Source organism: Tetrao urogallus (genome assembly GCF_951394365.1).
Source record: "Tetrao urogallus genome assembly, chromosome: 7".
Taxonomy (NCBI): domain Eukaryota; kingdom Metazoa; phylum Chordata; class Aves; order Galliformes; family Phasianidae; genus Tetrao; species Tetrao urogallus.
The window spans coordinates 15,745,994-15,763,850 of NC_136820.1; the positions used below are offsets into that span (position 1 = coordinate 15,745,994).

The window sequence follows — 17,857 nt, forward strand, 5'->3', positions numbered from 1 at the left end:
GTATTGTTGCTACTTTCTCAGAAGTAGGATACTTTTCCTACTAGGAGAAACATGTTATAGATCTGCTACAGAATTATCTTGGCTTTTCTCCTAAGCTTCCCCAGTTGCATAACTTCTTATGGGTGACTGAGGTTATAAAAATTACTGTAATTACTGTTAACATAATAACTTTGGTTTAATAACTACTTCCACGTTGTTTTTCTCTCGAATTTTGCTTTAGAATGAACTGTTTAGTCTGCTTTCTGTTGTTTTACACAGCTAAAATTCTCAATAATAAAGTTGGCTATGATTAAAAGCAGAAATAATAATGCTAATTGAAATGATTTCAATTTGCAGCTGATGCAGACCTCTTCTCAGTGCCCAGTCTGTACTTTTTATTACTCTAGTGTTAAGTGAAAATGATTCTAGTTAGCTCAAAAAAACATGATATTAATTCATTAGTAATAAAATCCAAAAACTTGTTTTTATATCAGTATGTTTTCAGATTTGTATCTGTAGATAGGTTTGCCTCTACTGTTTGATTCCAATTCTGTAAATGTGTTTTAATTCATCAGAGAATAGCAAAAGTTTTGAGTTACTATTAATCACGTGAAAATTCCAACATATGAATCTCACTCAAGAATGATTTGCACTGTTCTTCTACAATCAGATCTAAATCTGAGGGCTTGTTTAAACTTATTTTTAGATGCTGAACCTTATCTGGAGCTGAGATTAAAGAAATCTGTAGCCCATTTCTTGTGAAAGGATCTTTATTATCTCTAAATTATTTGTCAGTTAGAGACCATTGTGTTGTATTTAAGTTTGCATCATTTTTTTTTTTTTTTCATGCAAAATACATATTAGATTATTTGGCTAGATCTTCATTTATTCATTAAGTCTGAGAGAACAAAGTAGTTTAAATATTTATATGCTATATAAAGATCTCATCAAGATGCTAAGTTGTTATAGCACTTGGTAATCCTTGAATAGTAAATCAGTTTTTCAGAGCACAGTGCACTTCTGTGCAGTTTCTGCTCACCTTTCATCATGGAAGCTCATGTTTATGTTGACCTCACTTGAAGTTCTGCAGATGGGATTTTCGTCTCATCTTTGTACTAGTTTCAAATTGGTACTTGCTGAATCTAAATTCTTCAATTTATCCTTAGCTTGCAGTTAAGATAAGAAAGAAATATAGCATGTTTATTATTTATCTTCAGATGTTTTTGAAGCAGTCAAGTTATACTGTTATTAGAGTTTGTCTTGAGATCATTCAAAGGAAGCGGAGAGAGAATGCTCAGAACTTGCTAAATACCTAAGCTAATTAATAAATTCAAGAGTGAAATCTGTGCAATTAGCTTACTAAAATGTAGGGATTTTATTTTTTCTTCTACTAATTAAACACATCAAAATATAAAAACATAGGAAGCAGAAACTGTATCTCCCCCACCCTGTTTAGCAAATTAGGCAAATTAAAAAATGTCTTGCATTTCTAAGTGCTATCACTAAAAAAAAAAAAAAATTTTTACAGTATTTGAATGTAGAAGCGTATGTAATGAGCATAACCATAGGTTGTCAGACTCACAGCATTTAACTGTCCATATTTATTGTTTATATTTTAAAAAAAAAATCAAAGTATTATACTTCTTGACGTAGTTGTAGATAAAGGCATAAACTCTTTCTGCTATAATAACTCTTGTGTTTCTGCGGTAGCAGCTGTGTCCCCACCCCACTATTCATTCACTCAATGTCCTGGAGAGGACAGAGAAAGTAAGATGGAAAAATCTTGAAGGTTGACATAAAGATAGGGAGATCATACTACTGATCATCTACTGTCAGTAATATGCCTGATACTGTTACAGAAAATAGAGTTGGTGAAAATTAATTTAATTTATTCATGATTAAACCAGAGTAGTGTAGTGAGAAATGAGGATGAGGAACATTAAAATAGCTTCTCCCTTCCTCATCTTTTCCCACATGTTCAGTCCTTCATTCTCGCCTCCTCAAAGCCTCCCCACAGCAACAGAGGGAGAAGGAAAATGAGGGTTGTCTTCAGTTAGTTATTAGAACTTTGTCTTTGCTGCTACTTGCTCCTCAGACTCTCTTCCTGATATAATGTGAGGTCTCTCCCATAAAGTCTTTAGACTGATGCAGTGTGCATACTTCCCATACGTTGCAACTGTCCAAGCATTGCTCTGACATGGCTCCATATTACACGTTCATTTGAGTAGCTCTGAAGTTTCTCAAGTTACGTAGCAGAACTATGAAACATAAACAAAAAGTAAAATAAATAAGCAGAAATTTAATATTAAACCAGAAAAAAAAGTTTTTGGCCTTTTACAAATTTGCAAATGTAGAAATACTTTTTTACATTAGTTTGCATTACTTTATTAATAATTATTTCAATTATGCTCTTCCTCCCCAGAAAACATGAAGAAACCCTGGAGCCCTGACTTACTGGCTTCTAATCACTCGTACAATTTGGCTTTTGCATCCATCCCAGATGTCCCAGGCAGGGATAGTGAGAAAGAATTAGCAACTGATAGCACTGAAGAAAAGAAGGAGAGAGAAAAGAAGCAGACCAATTTCACTTTGTGCAATGTTTGTAATATTCAGCTGAACTCTGCTGCTCAGGCACAAATCCACTACAATGGTAAATCCCATCAGAAGAGGTTGAAACAGCTCAGCAATGGAAATCTCAAAAGTGATAATGGTAAGCATTAACCTCTATATATCTTTGGCCTATGTAAGCTGTGTATATTTGTCCTTTTTTTAATTTTTTTTTTTTTATATGAGGCATGTGAACAGTTACATATACTCCTTGTAACACTGGCTATTTGGGAACTGTTGAGTCATGGCCTGAACCACTGATTGACCACCTGAGGCAAGCCCTGAGTCAGCTATGGGAGCACAGGTGAAGGCGATTCAGCTGTGTGATGGAAGGGATGGAGCCTGGCTGTGCCTCCCCTAGACCCCATTTAAGGTCTGACTGCCGCTAGGGAAGGATCTCTTTCTGGAGATTCTTCCTTTGTGGAATCTTTCCTGCAAACCTAGATTTTTGGATACAGGTGAGCATTCCTTGTCTGTTTATATCTTTACTTTTTTTCACCACGATAGTCTTTTCAGCTGTAACATTAACTGTAACAATGGCTTTGTTCTTACAAACACCAAATAGGAAATATCCTTGACTTCATTATTTTTCAGTGGTGCATACCTTTCTTTTTCAGTTCTTAGAGCAGGTAAATAGAAATAGATCAGGTGCAAGAAAGCTGATGAACTTGGATACAAAGGGCTGAGCCTTAAATATTAAATCTTTAATAATAAAAATATACCTTAAATATATCACACATATCTTTAAGCTATATATCTTTTTTTTTTTTTCATTTTTAAAAACAGGGTTAAAACCAAGTACTCAGAACTACTTTTAGAGAATGGATTTAGTTGTACCCTTGTGACCTTGTACTACAGATAACCTTGTCTCTGTGTGTGTAACGCTGTTAAAAAGAAACTCTTATTATTGTTGATTTGAGATAACAGCAATGTAAACAACGTATAAGTGTAAACCTTTCTTTTATTTAACCAAATCCTTTAATATTAACGTAAAGACTGACAGCGACTGACCTCTGAGTACTTGGGATCATCACTAACGTGAATGTATGGCAAATAGCTAATCAATATACTCTGGTTTGTTCTAAGTATTTTGATTCTAGATTTTGTGTATGTGGTAACGTTGTGTAAGATTCTTTGTCATTCTGTTTGCATTTTGATGATTTCATCTGTGATATTCCATATTTCATTGTTTACTAGAAAAGATACTCTCGGTAGGGGTGTGTTTGATTTTGATTAAAAGCAGTTGCCAAATTAACTGTGAGGAAAAACAAACAAAACAAAAAACTAAAAATTACATAAAACAAATATATTCTCAAAGTTGTTTAATTTTGTCTTTCGGTTTTCACTCCGTACCTACCATGAGTCTGTTTAAACCATGTCTACCATAAATCTGCTTAAATATCATAGTTAAAGTCAAAGGGAAATGGAGCAAAACTTGTTTTATTTGAATCTATTTTGTTGATGGCTTTGGGAAGAGTATTTTGTAGTGTGTGGTATGTTTTCCATCATCAGAGTGAGGTTTTATGCCTCAAAGAAAATCATTTGTTTGAGTCTTTATGTACAGAATTAGATCAGATCACTTGGCTTCTGACAAGAAAGGAAAAGATTTAATATTAAGTTTCGTTCCCAATTTCTAACTTGTAGTGCTTACCTTCGCTGAAGTATGGGTGGTTTTGCACAGTCATGGTTTGTGTTCTTATGTGCCATGTCATAGAAATGAGAGCCTTAATAGGATGTACTCAGGACTTACAGACCTTTTCCTCAGATCTGCACACACATTCACTTTGTGCGACAATTTTTTTCTTGCTCATTTGCAGTAGCACATCCTTAGCAGTGATCCTTAGATAGGACTTAAGAAGTATTTTAAATTTTCTGTGCTTTGTCCTGACTTTAAGAATATGAGTTTGTTGAGAATAGTACGGATACACTGCCGAAATACATTGCACGTGGATGCTTTGCTTTGAGAAAGATATTGCTTGCTTCCTCAAAACAAATCAATAAAACAAAACTGAACAAACAAAAAAGCTAGGACACTGAACAAAATACATAATTTTGCATTTAAGTGACAGGACTACAGAGTCCTGTCACATAAATATGTTTATTTATGTTCATAGTTCAAGCTTAGAAGGAATACCACTATCATTAATAGGAGCTGTGCAAGTGAATAAGAAAGATTGATTTCCTAGATGCTTAAAGGTAAAATATGGTTATCCACAAATGTGTTTTTTTTCTAAAACCAAATAAACAGTCTAGTGTTATTACTATCTTCAGGTAAGGTAAAATTATATTATCTTTGTTACTCGCACAGCAATTGTGGTAACGATAAACTATTGTTTTTCTGCAATTCATTTTTCTCCTTTATTCTGTGGCATTGAAAAAACTAGCAACTAAGTAATACTGAAATTAGTGTCAAAGGGTTTCGATAATGAGACAACATTTCTATTTAGGGAATATCAAAGCAATAGCATAGCAGCATGTTTCTTCTTTCCTTCTTAGAAAGTGTCCCTAACTCATGCAGGGCTGCGTGTGCTTGAAATAAGAACAAAATTGACATTTTCAAAGTCTTTTTCAAACACAATTTTGTTTCTAAGTGCAGTTATTTGTGGGTGGTTATCCAAAATCTGGCAAACCTTTGAGTATTGCCAAAAGTAGCACTGTATTGAGAGAAGTATAAAAGGAAGTGAATGAAGAAGTGATTTTCCCATATCACTAAACTTTGAGACTTCATAGTCTTTAAACTGAAAATTACAAATGAAATAGAGACAAATATTTATATATATCTTCCTGAAAACTAAGCTGAATGTTTGAACTGAACTGCTAATTATTTGAATAGAAATTCACTGCTTATCTCTTATTTTAAGTCAAGTAGGAATCAGGATCTGATAAGCCTTCTGTAGTAACAGGCTCTGTCAAAATCAGTGTATGTAAAATATGAGTACTGTTTTTCAGATTTTGTTGATGAGACCCTAGCAAGCTTGAGCGACGTGACTCTGCCTGAAATAATTATGAATTGACCCTTTGAGTTTATCATGTGTACATAAATGAAGAAAGCTTTTGCTTTATTAGATTGTTTTAAAATCCTCATTGTCAGTAGTGTATCTTGTGTAGAATGACAGAAGTGCTTACACTGCACAAGAAGGCTCATCTTCAACTACAGTGGTTCATGGACTATACTATGGACTGTATGTGTCTTTGCAAAGTTGGGTGCTCTCAGGGATAGTTCCATATTTGAAAAAGTTGGGGGAAAATATGTGTGGCTGTTTCAGGCTTTATACCATCACTGAATGACTCCCACAAAGATGGAAGGGTAATAGAAATGGAGGATTGATTTATATGAATCAACAGTCTGTGTTTTGTTCCCAAACTATGAACTGCTAATGGGAGGTAATATTCATCTCTATTAGCATCTGACAGCGTAAATACAACTATCATGCTATAGTCATCATCTTCAAACTGTGTGAAGTAACTTTTATCTGCTGGCTGTAAATGATAGAACAGTTCTGTGTAGTTTCGTAAAGTAAATTGCTCAAGCAAAATGTCTGTTAACATATACAAATATGCATTTAATAAAGAGCATTTATTATGGATCTAAAAGCAGCATCACCGTGGTGCTATTTTGTTATCAATATTGAATTTGAAAAACCAGATACACTCTAAAAAGTTTTGGTAGCAAATTTGTTTTTCAGCTTGACTGATTTGCAATTTGAGACCCACTCAGTGCCTTTTTGTGGCACTGCAACTTCAGAACAGCACATCATGAAGAGTCATAAAAATGAAATGGTGTAGTAATAGGGGTTTCCTGTGTTATGACTCGATGCGGTGATTTAGGATAACTTGATAGGGTATGATGAAACCTCAGCCTGCTACTGAACTCTATGTATTTGAGAGTAAAACAATTTCTTGGTGTTCCTTTCTTTTAATTACTGCCTTATATGACACTTAAAAATGTATTTCACGCTTTGTTCAGTACATCAGCCAAAGTATTTGTTATTCCTGGTTATTTTTATTTTTCCTTGTGAATTCTCCTATACTTATTAGAAAGGTGACAGGCAATTTGGTATCAAATTTGAGTAGGTTTTAGGATTAAAAGTGGGTAAAATGTATTTCCAATCTAAGCCACCAAAGTTGTTTCACTTCTTATAAAACCAGTCTGGACATTCTGGGAGGAGGTAAGCTTCTGTGGGAAATAATTTTTCCTGACCAGCAGGACTCAAGACTCAGTGTTCTATTGATGGGATAGGACTAACTGTGGGTGCAAACCTACAGCAGTGCCAATGAAGAAGCTGATATTTGTAAAATTTCATGTAAACCATAATTTTCACTGTGCTTCCTGTAGTGTAAATTACTGAATAATTGTGAATGAATGAGGCTTGGTTAGGAAAAAAGCAGAAACAGTTGTTACATTATATATGAAGTAAAAACACAGTGAAAGAAACAAGAAATGCCACAGAATTCATAAAATTCTATTAACTTGGAAAAATGTTCTCTGAAACACAGTCCTGTTAAATATTTCTTTAATAGTTTCTTTAAATAGTTTCTTTATCTAGGTCTGTGGTTATTTACTATTTTATTTCACAACCCTGACAAACAACTATCCAGTTTTAGTAACTTTCAATTATGTCGTCTTAAATGAAAGCTGCCTACAGCTTATTTCAATGAAACTTTACCTTAATAGAATTATATTGTATTGAGAACAAGAACAGTGAGTGCACAAAATAAAGGGAAAAGATCAGATTAAATAATGAAATACTCTTTATACTTTACCAATTACAAAAAGAAAATGTTTCATTTCAATGCTAGATGTTACTTAAGAATGAATAGTAATTTGACTTTCACACTTACACTAATGTATACACTGCGAGTAAAATGTGCTTATCAGACTTCATTTTCAACCACATTCATTTGTTGAGATAATTCTGTAATATCAGTTCAGTAGATATTTATACTCAGGTCAAGGAAAATATTTGATCTTTCACAACAGTTTTTGCATCCTAAAACCTGATAGGATATCTAGAAGGTCCACCTGAACTGCTTGCAGTGCCTCCTTCCTAGCACTTTCCTGTTTCCAGTTGTTTTCTAGTTCTGTAATGCTGCTACCTTTTGTGTATCATGTCTCTTTATCAATTATGAGAAGTGGCAGATTTTCGGAAGGTAGAATATTACTTTGTTTAAGGTGGTAAAGTACCAAGCTACATATTTCTGAGAAATGATGCCACCTTCTCTGTCCATTGCATTAGTCTTTCTTTCAGAGAAAAGAGACTGGGTAAAGTGTGAGGAAGAGAGTAAATCTTCAGAAAAATTATATCACCCTTCAGAGGAAGAGATTTTCCACTAACTTGCTGGGAAACAAGTTTTGTCAGATCAATGTAAGAAGCTACTGGAAGTCATGAGACAAGTTATGCTGAAGATAAAAACAAGAAGTGGCACCATAGCAGGCAGTTTCATTTTCTGTGGTTACAGATATTTGAAAACTATTTTTTATAATTCTATATCATATTCCAATTCAGAGCCCCATTGCCAGTTATGCAATATGAATTATCCCCAGGTTTTGAGTCTGTAGTTTCTGGGTCTGAGATGACAGTGTAGTGAAGAAAAACAGCAAGCTTGCTCTGGGAGCTTCAATGCCTCCCAAATACTAGAAACCTCCAGAAAATTAGGACTGATTGTGGGCAGTGCATAGGTACATGCTAACTACTTCTTCTCCTAGATGAAAATCTTTCTTCTTATTTTGATGCACTTGTCTGTTTTCGTCATATTTCTATTCCAGTTAATATTAATACAGCTCCTACTTTAAAAGCATTTTTGTTAGCAAGATGTGCTTTTATAGCATCTTTTATTTTGTTTGTAGAATTTGTTTTGTTATTGTTTAATTAAAAAGAAAATCAGGTGTGACATCATAGTTCATCATAAGATTGTATCAAACAGTACTGGTGTATTGCTGTATTAATTTTAGGAAAGTGTCTGCTCACACCAGCCACTTGTTTGTACTTCCCCTGATAAGCTTACTAGGATCCATTTGACTTTGAATATCACAGAATCATAGGTATTGGAAGGGACCTCTGGGAGTTACCTATTCCCACTCCCCTACTAACACAGACTAAGTTACAAAGAAAAGCATGTAGGTAGGTTCTGAATATCTCTAGAGGAGACTACTACACAGCCTCTCTGGACAGCCTGCTCCAATTATTCAAAATCCAGCAGAATAGTAGAAATAGATTGCTAATTATTTGAAGTATTTTTTTGAAATTCCCTTTTGTTCTGCAAGTGTACTTAAGCATGTGCTTTTGTCCTTCGGTGTAGTATGACCTCAAATGATATTCCTTTCCATTTCTGGTTACATCTGAATGAAACCTGATGTGACATTTTATTATGAATCAATCTATTTAAGGTATATGAAGAATCTCAACTATGAAAACATCTGCCCAGGGTCTTAACAAGTTCACAAATAGAGACTGATGTTTATGAATAAGTGGATTGGGTTCTGCTTTTCCTTCTTGTTGTAAGATTACACACAGTCTCTGTTAATATATCCCCATCTGTTTGGCATGCCCTCTTTTTGGGTCCAAACTAAGATGCTTAGCAAACTGCCTCTATACTTAGGACTGCTTATTGCACTGTCTGTGAGAACTCTAATGTCAGACAGCTGAAACAAGTTCTTCAGTAGCTCTTTACTTTTCTGGCATTAAGCAAACCTGGGTAGGATTTCTAATTGCTATGCTAAAGCAGTGAGGGCTGAGATACTTTAAAGGCATTTTTAATTCTGCACAGAGGTTGTTGCTGTATGTAGGTTACTGACTAAAAATCATGGAAACTGTTCTTTATCCTGTGAGTGGCTGTTTGCTCTGCTGTGCTATACTCATAGTTCTCATTCTGTATGTTCCCAGACTTGTTCTCTCACAGTTAGTTCACTCTTCTTAGTCGTTCATGGTCTCGTACTCTGGGCTTCGTGTTACCTCCTATATTACATCCTAGGAGTACAACACTTGTTCTTATATTTTGTAAAATAACTGCACTGTTACTTCTCAAACTTGTGCTTAAAATACATATTAGTCAAAAGCAGGAGCACTATCATCTTTTTTTTGCATCTCTGCTTAAGATCAATATAGTCTCCTTCTGCTCTCTCTTTTTTTTTTTTACATTTTATTATTTTTTTTTTAAAGTTTTTGCAGTGTGACTTCATGCTTGATTCTACTACATACCTCATTTATTTGAACTGCTTTGTCTCCTTATTTGCAAGTCTTGTGCTGTTTTAGGTAAGTGTTGTGTCAATTTATTTTATGCTATAGCAAGAATAGCAGTAATACTAAATTATCTCTATAAAGCTCAGTTTCTCCAGTAATGACCTCCTGGTCCATTTGTGTTGTTTCTGAACTGTATCGAGATGCTGGTCTGCCATTCTTCTCCCTGAGTGTGGCACCAGTCTCATTTCTGAAATTGCTGGCATTTATCTCTGTTTACTAACTACAGCTAACAAACTGTTAAATTCAGATTTGCAAGGTGTCCAATTATTGATGCTTGTACCACTAAGTCCAATATAGGTTATGATGACCATGGCTTCCTTCCAGACCTTCTCAGTAGCTTGTCTTCTTTTAATACAGTGTTGTTTCTTTTCTTTTTCTGCACTGGCATCTGGTAGGCAACAAATCTGTTGAGTCATGACAACCCAATTTATCAATTTTTCCTGCTATTAGTTTCTCCATAGCTAACCTTCCCCCTATTCAATTCTTTTTCCAAACAAATAAAAATATGTACTTCTCACTAAGGCTGTAAAAGTGTAATTTTGCAGTTTTCAGGTGTAACTTTTTTCTTTTTTTCTTCTTTAGGATAGAAAAGAATTTAACCAGAATTCGGTAGTTTTCTTTAGCATCATTGCAAGGAAAATCATTAATCGAGCGGGACAGGCATTTTTACTAATGTTAACTTTTTGTTATTTATTCCTCTGATTCAAAAATATATGGTCTTATTGGTATCCGTGTCCCTCTGACATATTTCACAGTAGAGGGAGTGTCAAGACCAGAATTTTAAAGCTAGCTCCTGTTAAAAGAATGACCTTTTCCTATCAAGTTCCTGAGAATAAGGCAAGTTCCTCGCACTGTTGAGAAACAGTGTTAGCATATATTTGCAGCATTTCAGTTAATGTTGTTGAGTAAACACTAATTCTAATCTACTGTTCACACTGCTGCTGTGAGTGTTAATCTGTAACAACTTGTCTTTCTTTCTTGCATTAGTGCTTATAGGTTATCCTGTTGGAGTGTCCAAGCAGCCAAAATATACCAATATTGTCAGTATTTTTCTCTTAGTTTATTGTATATGAAAGTAGAGAACTAGGAATATACGTTGATTTTAAACAACAGAAAGTAAGCAGCTCATTTAATAAACAAAATCTTTGCTTTGTAATAAAAATTGAAGTTTTTAAAATTCTTCTGTAGATACTTTATTTCAGGGTAACATGCTGTAGATGAAAGCCTCCTGAATAGATAGCATGTAGCATATGGAATATAATATTAGAGAGTGAATTTTTTACTGATAAAGTCATTTTTAGTGGAGTGTTTGGTTTTGAAAGCTCTAGCAGAATGAAGTCTATTAGACTTAGAAACTGGCATTCTCCATTTGCACTGGATAACACAGTGCTCTAGAGGAAAGAAAAAGTACAGAAGTTTTGTGATCACATACTCTGCAAGCTTTAAACGGTTTTGTTGGATAGATACAGCTAAATACAGGGGAATTAAAATTGGAAATGTCAAAATAATTTTCCCAGCATTTGAGTGCAGCTGTTTAGTCATTTTGTCACATTATTCCAAAATGGAGTGCTATTAATTTTCTTCTGTTGAATCTGTTCCAAGATATAATATTGGGAAAAATTAATAGCTTATCTCTCCTTCTTGCTAGGAGAGTCCCATCCCTAGCCCATCCATAAGATATGATTTTTTCACAATTATTACATCTTTTGATTTCATTACCAAACTGAAAAAATCAATGACTTTGTAGCCCTAATCCTGACTGCCTTTAATTCTACTCCCGTCAATTTTTTTTCAATCATGTTTCTAGTAAAAAGAAAAACTTTTGCACAGTAGAACATGGATGAGTTCACATACGTATCTGATTCCAATTTCAATGCTACCTCTTTCTCTTCTTGCCATTGAGAAAAATATATACTATATTTATTATTTTTTTTTTTTCCCTATAAGAAAAAAGAGCTCAAATGATAAAATGACAGCTTTATTTTCACTGAGTTAAATAAGAAGACAAGAACCATAGGTAAATGTTATCGAGATTGAAATACTACCAGAAATATCCCTCAGCTCAGTAGTGATATCTGATACTCTGAAGTGGCTCTGGTATGTGAAGTATTAAAAAAAAAAAAAAAGTCTTTAAAAGAAGCAGTTCAACTTCTTGGTGTAATCTCTGACTTCACATCTGTAGGGCGCTAAGGTCAAACCTGAAGAAATTTTTTTGTAGAATACTATGCTGACAAAATTTTCAGTGATAAGCTAGGTAATGCATTTTAAGGATTGTTATAGAAGAAATGTGGAATAGTGATGCCTGGAAAGAAGTAAATGGTGCTCCTGGCTCATGCTGTTTTTTCGTCTACCCGAGACATGGAAATCCTTCTTGTCTGTGGAAAAAAAAAAAATGATCAGAACACCACCATTAAAGTGAGGAAGAATTGGAATTAATTGCCCAAAGAGGCTGTGGAAATTTATTCTCTGGAGGCTGTAAAGCTCAACCTGATCTAATCTTGAAGTTCTGCTTTGAGTAGAAGGCTGGAAGAAGCATAAGATACTCTTTCTACCTGAATTATAAGAAGTCTATTTAGAGCCAACATAGGGAAAACTTCAGTTTGAATGTCTGAGGGGCCTACTTGCTTAAATGACATGAAAAGCAAGGTCTATATTGCCAAAGACTTGGATATTTCTTCGTAAAAGTGTGTTTAAAAAGTGCTGAGAAAGCTCTGCTCCAATTGTCCCTGATATTATTTGAAGAAATGTAACAAAGTAACATCGATGTTCTGAGAAAGGCTTTGAGCTGTAGAAAAATCTATTGAAGCCTTTTGCAATATTTTTGTTTTCTGTCAAATTGCCTCTAGCATAAAGTCAGAACTGCTGGTAATGTATGTTACAGCCTATCTAGCTAAAAAAAAAAAAAAGCTAAACAAAATTCTTGTTAGCTAAAAGATGAAAACTAGGAACAAAGTTGCTATTATATATAGACCTCTTAAAAAAATCTTTCTTCTGTCTTTCCTGGTGACAGGGGGAGCAACAGATGCTGCAGGGTGCAATATCAGCAGATACCATGTTGTTCAGTGATGTAGGACAGATATTCTTCATGGCAGGTCAATTATTAATAGCCATTCCAACTTATTTTCTTGTAAGAACCTTTAACACAAATCATTGAAGATGTGAACTGTACATGTAACTGATACTGATATGTAATCACTGAAGTGATTTTAAAAAAAAAAAAAGTTAAAAAAGAAAAAATGAGATTGAGTTTATTTGGTTATTTTTTCTCACAACAGTATCTTAACATGATGAAATTAACTGATGATAAATTTTGTACATTAAGGAAAATACATAGATCTCAAATTGACATTGTCATCTAGTGACAAAAGTAGTACATATAACAAATTAGTCTCAAGTGACAAGTTTGAAATGTCAAGGAAACAAAAAGTATTGCCGTTATCATTAACTGCATTTATTTGATGAAATATGCTTGAGAAAGGGAAAGAGAAGATGATGGAACTAATAAGCTTTGAAGAATATATGTTATCCAACCTGGCAGCATTGCCATTTAAAGTCTTATTACTCCAAAATACTCCAAAATAAATTGTTTCAAGAACTCTGGTCATACAAATATAGCCAAATAAAGATTGTGTAACTTTAGATGGAAATAAGCAGCATTCTATAGCGAAGTAAAGAAGAGTTAATTAGGTTTATAGCTGGCACAGAAGTCATATACATACATGCTCACAATCTGTGTGGAAATATTGTACTATTTTGAATGAGAAATCCTGCTTAGCACACTTGTGTGTGCTTAGAGTAATTCTATATGATAGTCAGCGGCTGTTAGTTGGTATTCTTTTAAAATTGCTGTGGATTTCTGAAGAGCTCCAAAAATTTCTTCTTGAAAGCAATTTTTCCTAACTGCATGTGTTTATTTTCTTTAGTCAGAAGTCATGCTAATTATATTTTCAAATAGAAATGTGTCTTCCAAGTCCTTAATGGCTCAGGAAAGCTGAATTGTATTCCTTCTAATTTATTTTTTGTTCTCAGATGCTGCAGTTTTTCTAGTCTTGATAACCTCTTTTAAACAGTACAATTTAAATTTGTCTCCTTCTTTATCTTTAATCTTCCTATTCGGTTCACTCCAGAAAATATCTTGCACTTCAGTATGCATTTACGTTATGCTGATGGAAACCTATGCTTGACAACAGTAAGCATTACTACTTTTGACAGCTGTCTGAGTTGTTGACAAGATTACTAAAACATAACGTACTTATATTCCCACTGAAAAAACTACTGTATGATACTGTTTTGTGCTATCAAAATGTCTAGTATATTTTAGTAAAACATATATTCATATTCATATGTATTCATATATTTCTATATTCACTGTTCTTTTTTATTTACTTTGCAGAGCTACCTTCAAACTACCACTTTTCTTTTTCTAATGAAATGTGGGAATTTTGTTAAGCTTCAGTGTAGAGATCTGGGATAATCAAGCTTAGCTTCTCCCCAGAGTTCCCTCTAAAGAGAGTTGTCACCATGGCTTACTGTTTCTGGATGTGCAAAAGGGTTCCTATTTAATTTCTTCTGATAGAGCTTTCCCTGCTCTGTAGTTTGCCTAAAATAAATGAGATGCCACTGAAATACAGTGGCTGAAGTGTCATCTACAAACACATCATGGCAGGAATGGTAAGCATACAGTGCAGTGTCTGAAAATGAGAAAAAGAACAATTGAATTGTATGTGCTTCATAAAGCATTTCACAACGTTGTTGAGATCGAAGCAGACAGGAATATGTATGGAAAGAACAACATAGGTTTTGAAACGCGTGCGACTTTGTGTACAAAATGAAATGACGAAGGCTTCTTTTCTCTTGACGTTGTGCCGGGTCGAACACCACCCACTGTGATACAAAGAAACCCTAAGGCAAAACTGGGATATTACCCGTGCTGAGGGCAGCAATCAGGCCAACAGTAGTTTCCTACTAGCCCGCTTTACAATATGTGAGGTTAGACTCATGAAAATCTCGTGGAGATTTCCCATGTAGAAGCTGTCTTTGATAATAAAATGCCCTTGACAGACCCCTGTGAACAGTAGCGTGAACTTCTGAAGAAGCATACTTTTATGCAAGATAAAAGGAGATCGATGCTGAGGCAAGAGGAGACTAACAAGACTGTAGTAGGATTCAGATAGGGCTAGTTCACTGCTTTTTCATGATTTGTTGGGAAAATCGGGCATGAAAATTCATTTTCATAAGATAGGATCAACTAGTAGAGGTAAATAGAAATGCAGAGAATTATTAGAATGAGCAACTGTGGAGAAGTAATTGGAAGTGATTTAAAACCTGACAGAATATAAAATATTTTTTGATGCCTGACCATCTTGAAGCTTTTAAGGACGTTATAGATTTTCATAGAATTCATACTTTGTATTCACTTGAATGACTGGGGCACATAGTTAATACATGCATGTTGGGCTCCTCCAGTCAGGAATTGTCAGGTTGATGTGAATTATGCAGCAAAACATAGAATTTTCTTTTGTTGCAAACTAGTAAAGTAAAAGTGAAACACTCCTATGCAACTTCCACATTTTTTCTTCTTTAAGAAACCATAGGACTAACTAAGAAACTACAGTGAGATGTTTATCTGAGAGCTGCTTGATTTTTTTTTTTTTTTTTTTTTTTTTTTGAGCAAGTAAGGACTTTGAAGTTAAACTGTGGCATTTCTCAACTTTTTGAGACCACATGGTATTTTGGTGTTCCGCATTATTTTTAATCCAGAGATTAAGAATAGTGCTCCCACACTGCAAAACTTAAAAATAAAGCAAGATCTTAATATGCAGAAGTAAATTTCAAGGAACTCCATTTCTCCTTCATAATTTTGATATTGCTAGCATAAAAAATTAAAATGTAGGATTTATTTATTTTTGTGGTGTGGAAGGTGTTATATGGAAGAGGAAAAAAAATTATTGATTTCATTTTGTAGAAGTTAATGCTTCATTGGGAATCTTTCTCTCCTGCTTTTTTGAATACTGTTATGTGGAGCTGTTATGATATTGCCATCTTTATCTTGACTTTACCACTTAAATGCCTGTATTTTAATAATATTGCTGAGTATACAATGTGGTAACTATAAGGCTTACTTGAGAGGCTTTCTTTGACATTAGCAAAAATTGGCCGAGCTATTGGTGTATATTTTGTCTTCCAAAACCATGAATTGATCTGAGATATACCTTTCTAATGCATCTTACTTTTTAAAACCCAAATATTTAAATAGTTACTGTGGAATGAAGACAGAATATCAAACAGTTTCCCCTTAACTTGCATGCAAGTCATGCTGCAAGTGAAAGGTCTTTATATTCCAGCTCTGTTCTTCCATGTATATGTGTAGCAATATTGGTGATTTCACTGTGTACCACAGCAATTTTATGAAAGAATAAGAAAAATATTGCCTGTAGTTGAAACCATTTTTTTTTCTCCTTTTTTCTTTATTGGTGATGCTAGTTATGGGACAATATTTTGTAACAAATTGAATTGCAAAAAGGTAATTCTCTCAGAAGCTCCTTTTCAGCTCCTTTTCTAATTAGCTGATTTATACTGAAAGTGTTTGCAGTCCCCTTTTCAAGATGTTTACAGAATTGCTCAGAAGCGTATAGCTTCTTTGTGAAGACCAAGTAAGAAAGATTTTTTTTTTTTTAATTTTTCAACAGTTGTTAATGCATCAAACCTGATCTTCCCACATTTATTTTGGATCCTAAAATCCTTTGCTTTTTTACAACTAGAAAAAAGTCATGCCTCTTTTATTTATATGGCAATTGTTAGATGTCTGAAGTTGTTACTGCCAGGCTCAGGAAGAGTCTGTCCTGAGTAAATGCTTTGGGACTTCATCTGTGATTTCTGAAATGCCTTTGTATTGTGAGATCAGATGCATAAGAATGTTATTGTGTTTATTTTTTACATGAATCCCACTGGTAGAATCCTTAGGGATTTGCTGTATCAAAGGTATTTATAAGAATATTGCCCTTGGCTGCAGTTTGAAAGAGATCACTGTGTGACAGGGACAGATGAAGTTATGCAAAGTGATGACGCTTATAGGAGAAAATGGCAAGAGTCTCATACTTCTGGATACCATTTCTGATAACAGCACTCAAGATCAAGGAAAGGTTAAAAACAAAACAAAAACAACAAATCTGCACCATCAGATTTCTACTTTGAAGATCTGTGAAGTAGTTCTTCAGTGTTCATCACTCAAACAAAGCATGAGCAGAAGGATTAGTCATGCAATAAATGGACGTAGTATGTGCTGTTGTCTCTGCATGCCATGGGCTTATTTGAAGAACAGGATCTTCAGGCATATGACATTTTATATTTGGCCTTCAGAGTGAGACAGATGTTTGTTGTTTGTAAATTTGAATACTTCTTTGTTCTTGCAGGCTTCCTGCAATAAAAGGAAGAATTGTACAAGAAGATGGTAAATAAAATTTAGTGGGTTTGTCATAGAAGTTCCTCACCATGTCTAGATTTATAGTTCCCATGCATTACAAATAATTGAAATGACAGAGCAAGGGGGAAAAGAGGAGAGAGTTATCAAATTGTGTATGAAATCTTTATTGATGATGTGGTGTTCTTGTAAAAAGTAGGTGCTATTTACTCTCAGTCAGAAAGAGATCTGAAGCAATAAATACAAAGAACTAGCAAAAGATCCTTTAAAAAAAAAAAAGACATCTAACTTTTAAATTAATCTATAATAAGAATACTCTACTAAGAATAGATAGTTGCTGATTTATAAAAAGTATGCATATGCACAAGAGCACACCCATGAAAGACTTGTAATTACTGAAGTAATGTATAAAATTCTGTCCCTTTAAATTTACTGATTGAAAAATGAAAAAATCCTGCTCTTTAAATTTTCAGCTTTGACAGAGGTTACATTAAATCTCTTAATCTCCCAAGCACTTACTGTCCTCTAGGTTTTTCACAGGCATTTATCCACAGGAAGTTCATTTCCAATCTGTATTTAAATCCAGGAGTAAGGAGCCCTAATGGGTTTT

General features: G+C 34.2%; 1 protein-coding gene across 1 annotated transcript in view; it reads left to right on the forward strand.

The window, feature by feature from the left end:
* Positions 1–17,857, forward strand: part of ZNF385D (zinc finger protein 385D) — a gene marked incomplete at both ends in the record, with an annotated part of 375,132 nt that overhangs the window by 74,682 nt on the left and 282,593 nt on the right. Inside the window, one exon of the mRNA XM_079538653.1 lies at positions 2,402–2,689. Within this exon, the coding sequence (XP_079394779.1) occupies positions 2,402–2,689 (288 nt within the window). The remainder of the gene's footprint in view (positions 1–2,401; positions 2,690–17,857) is intronic.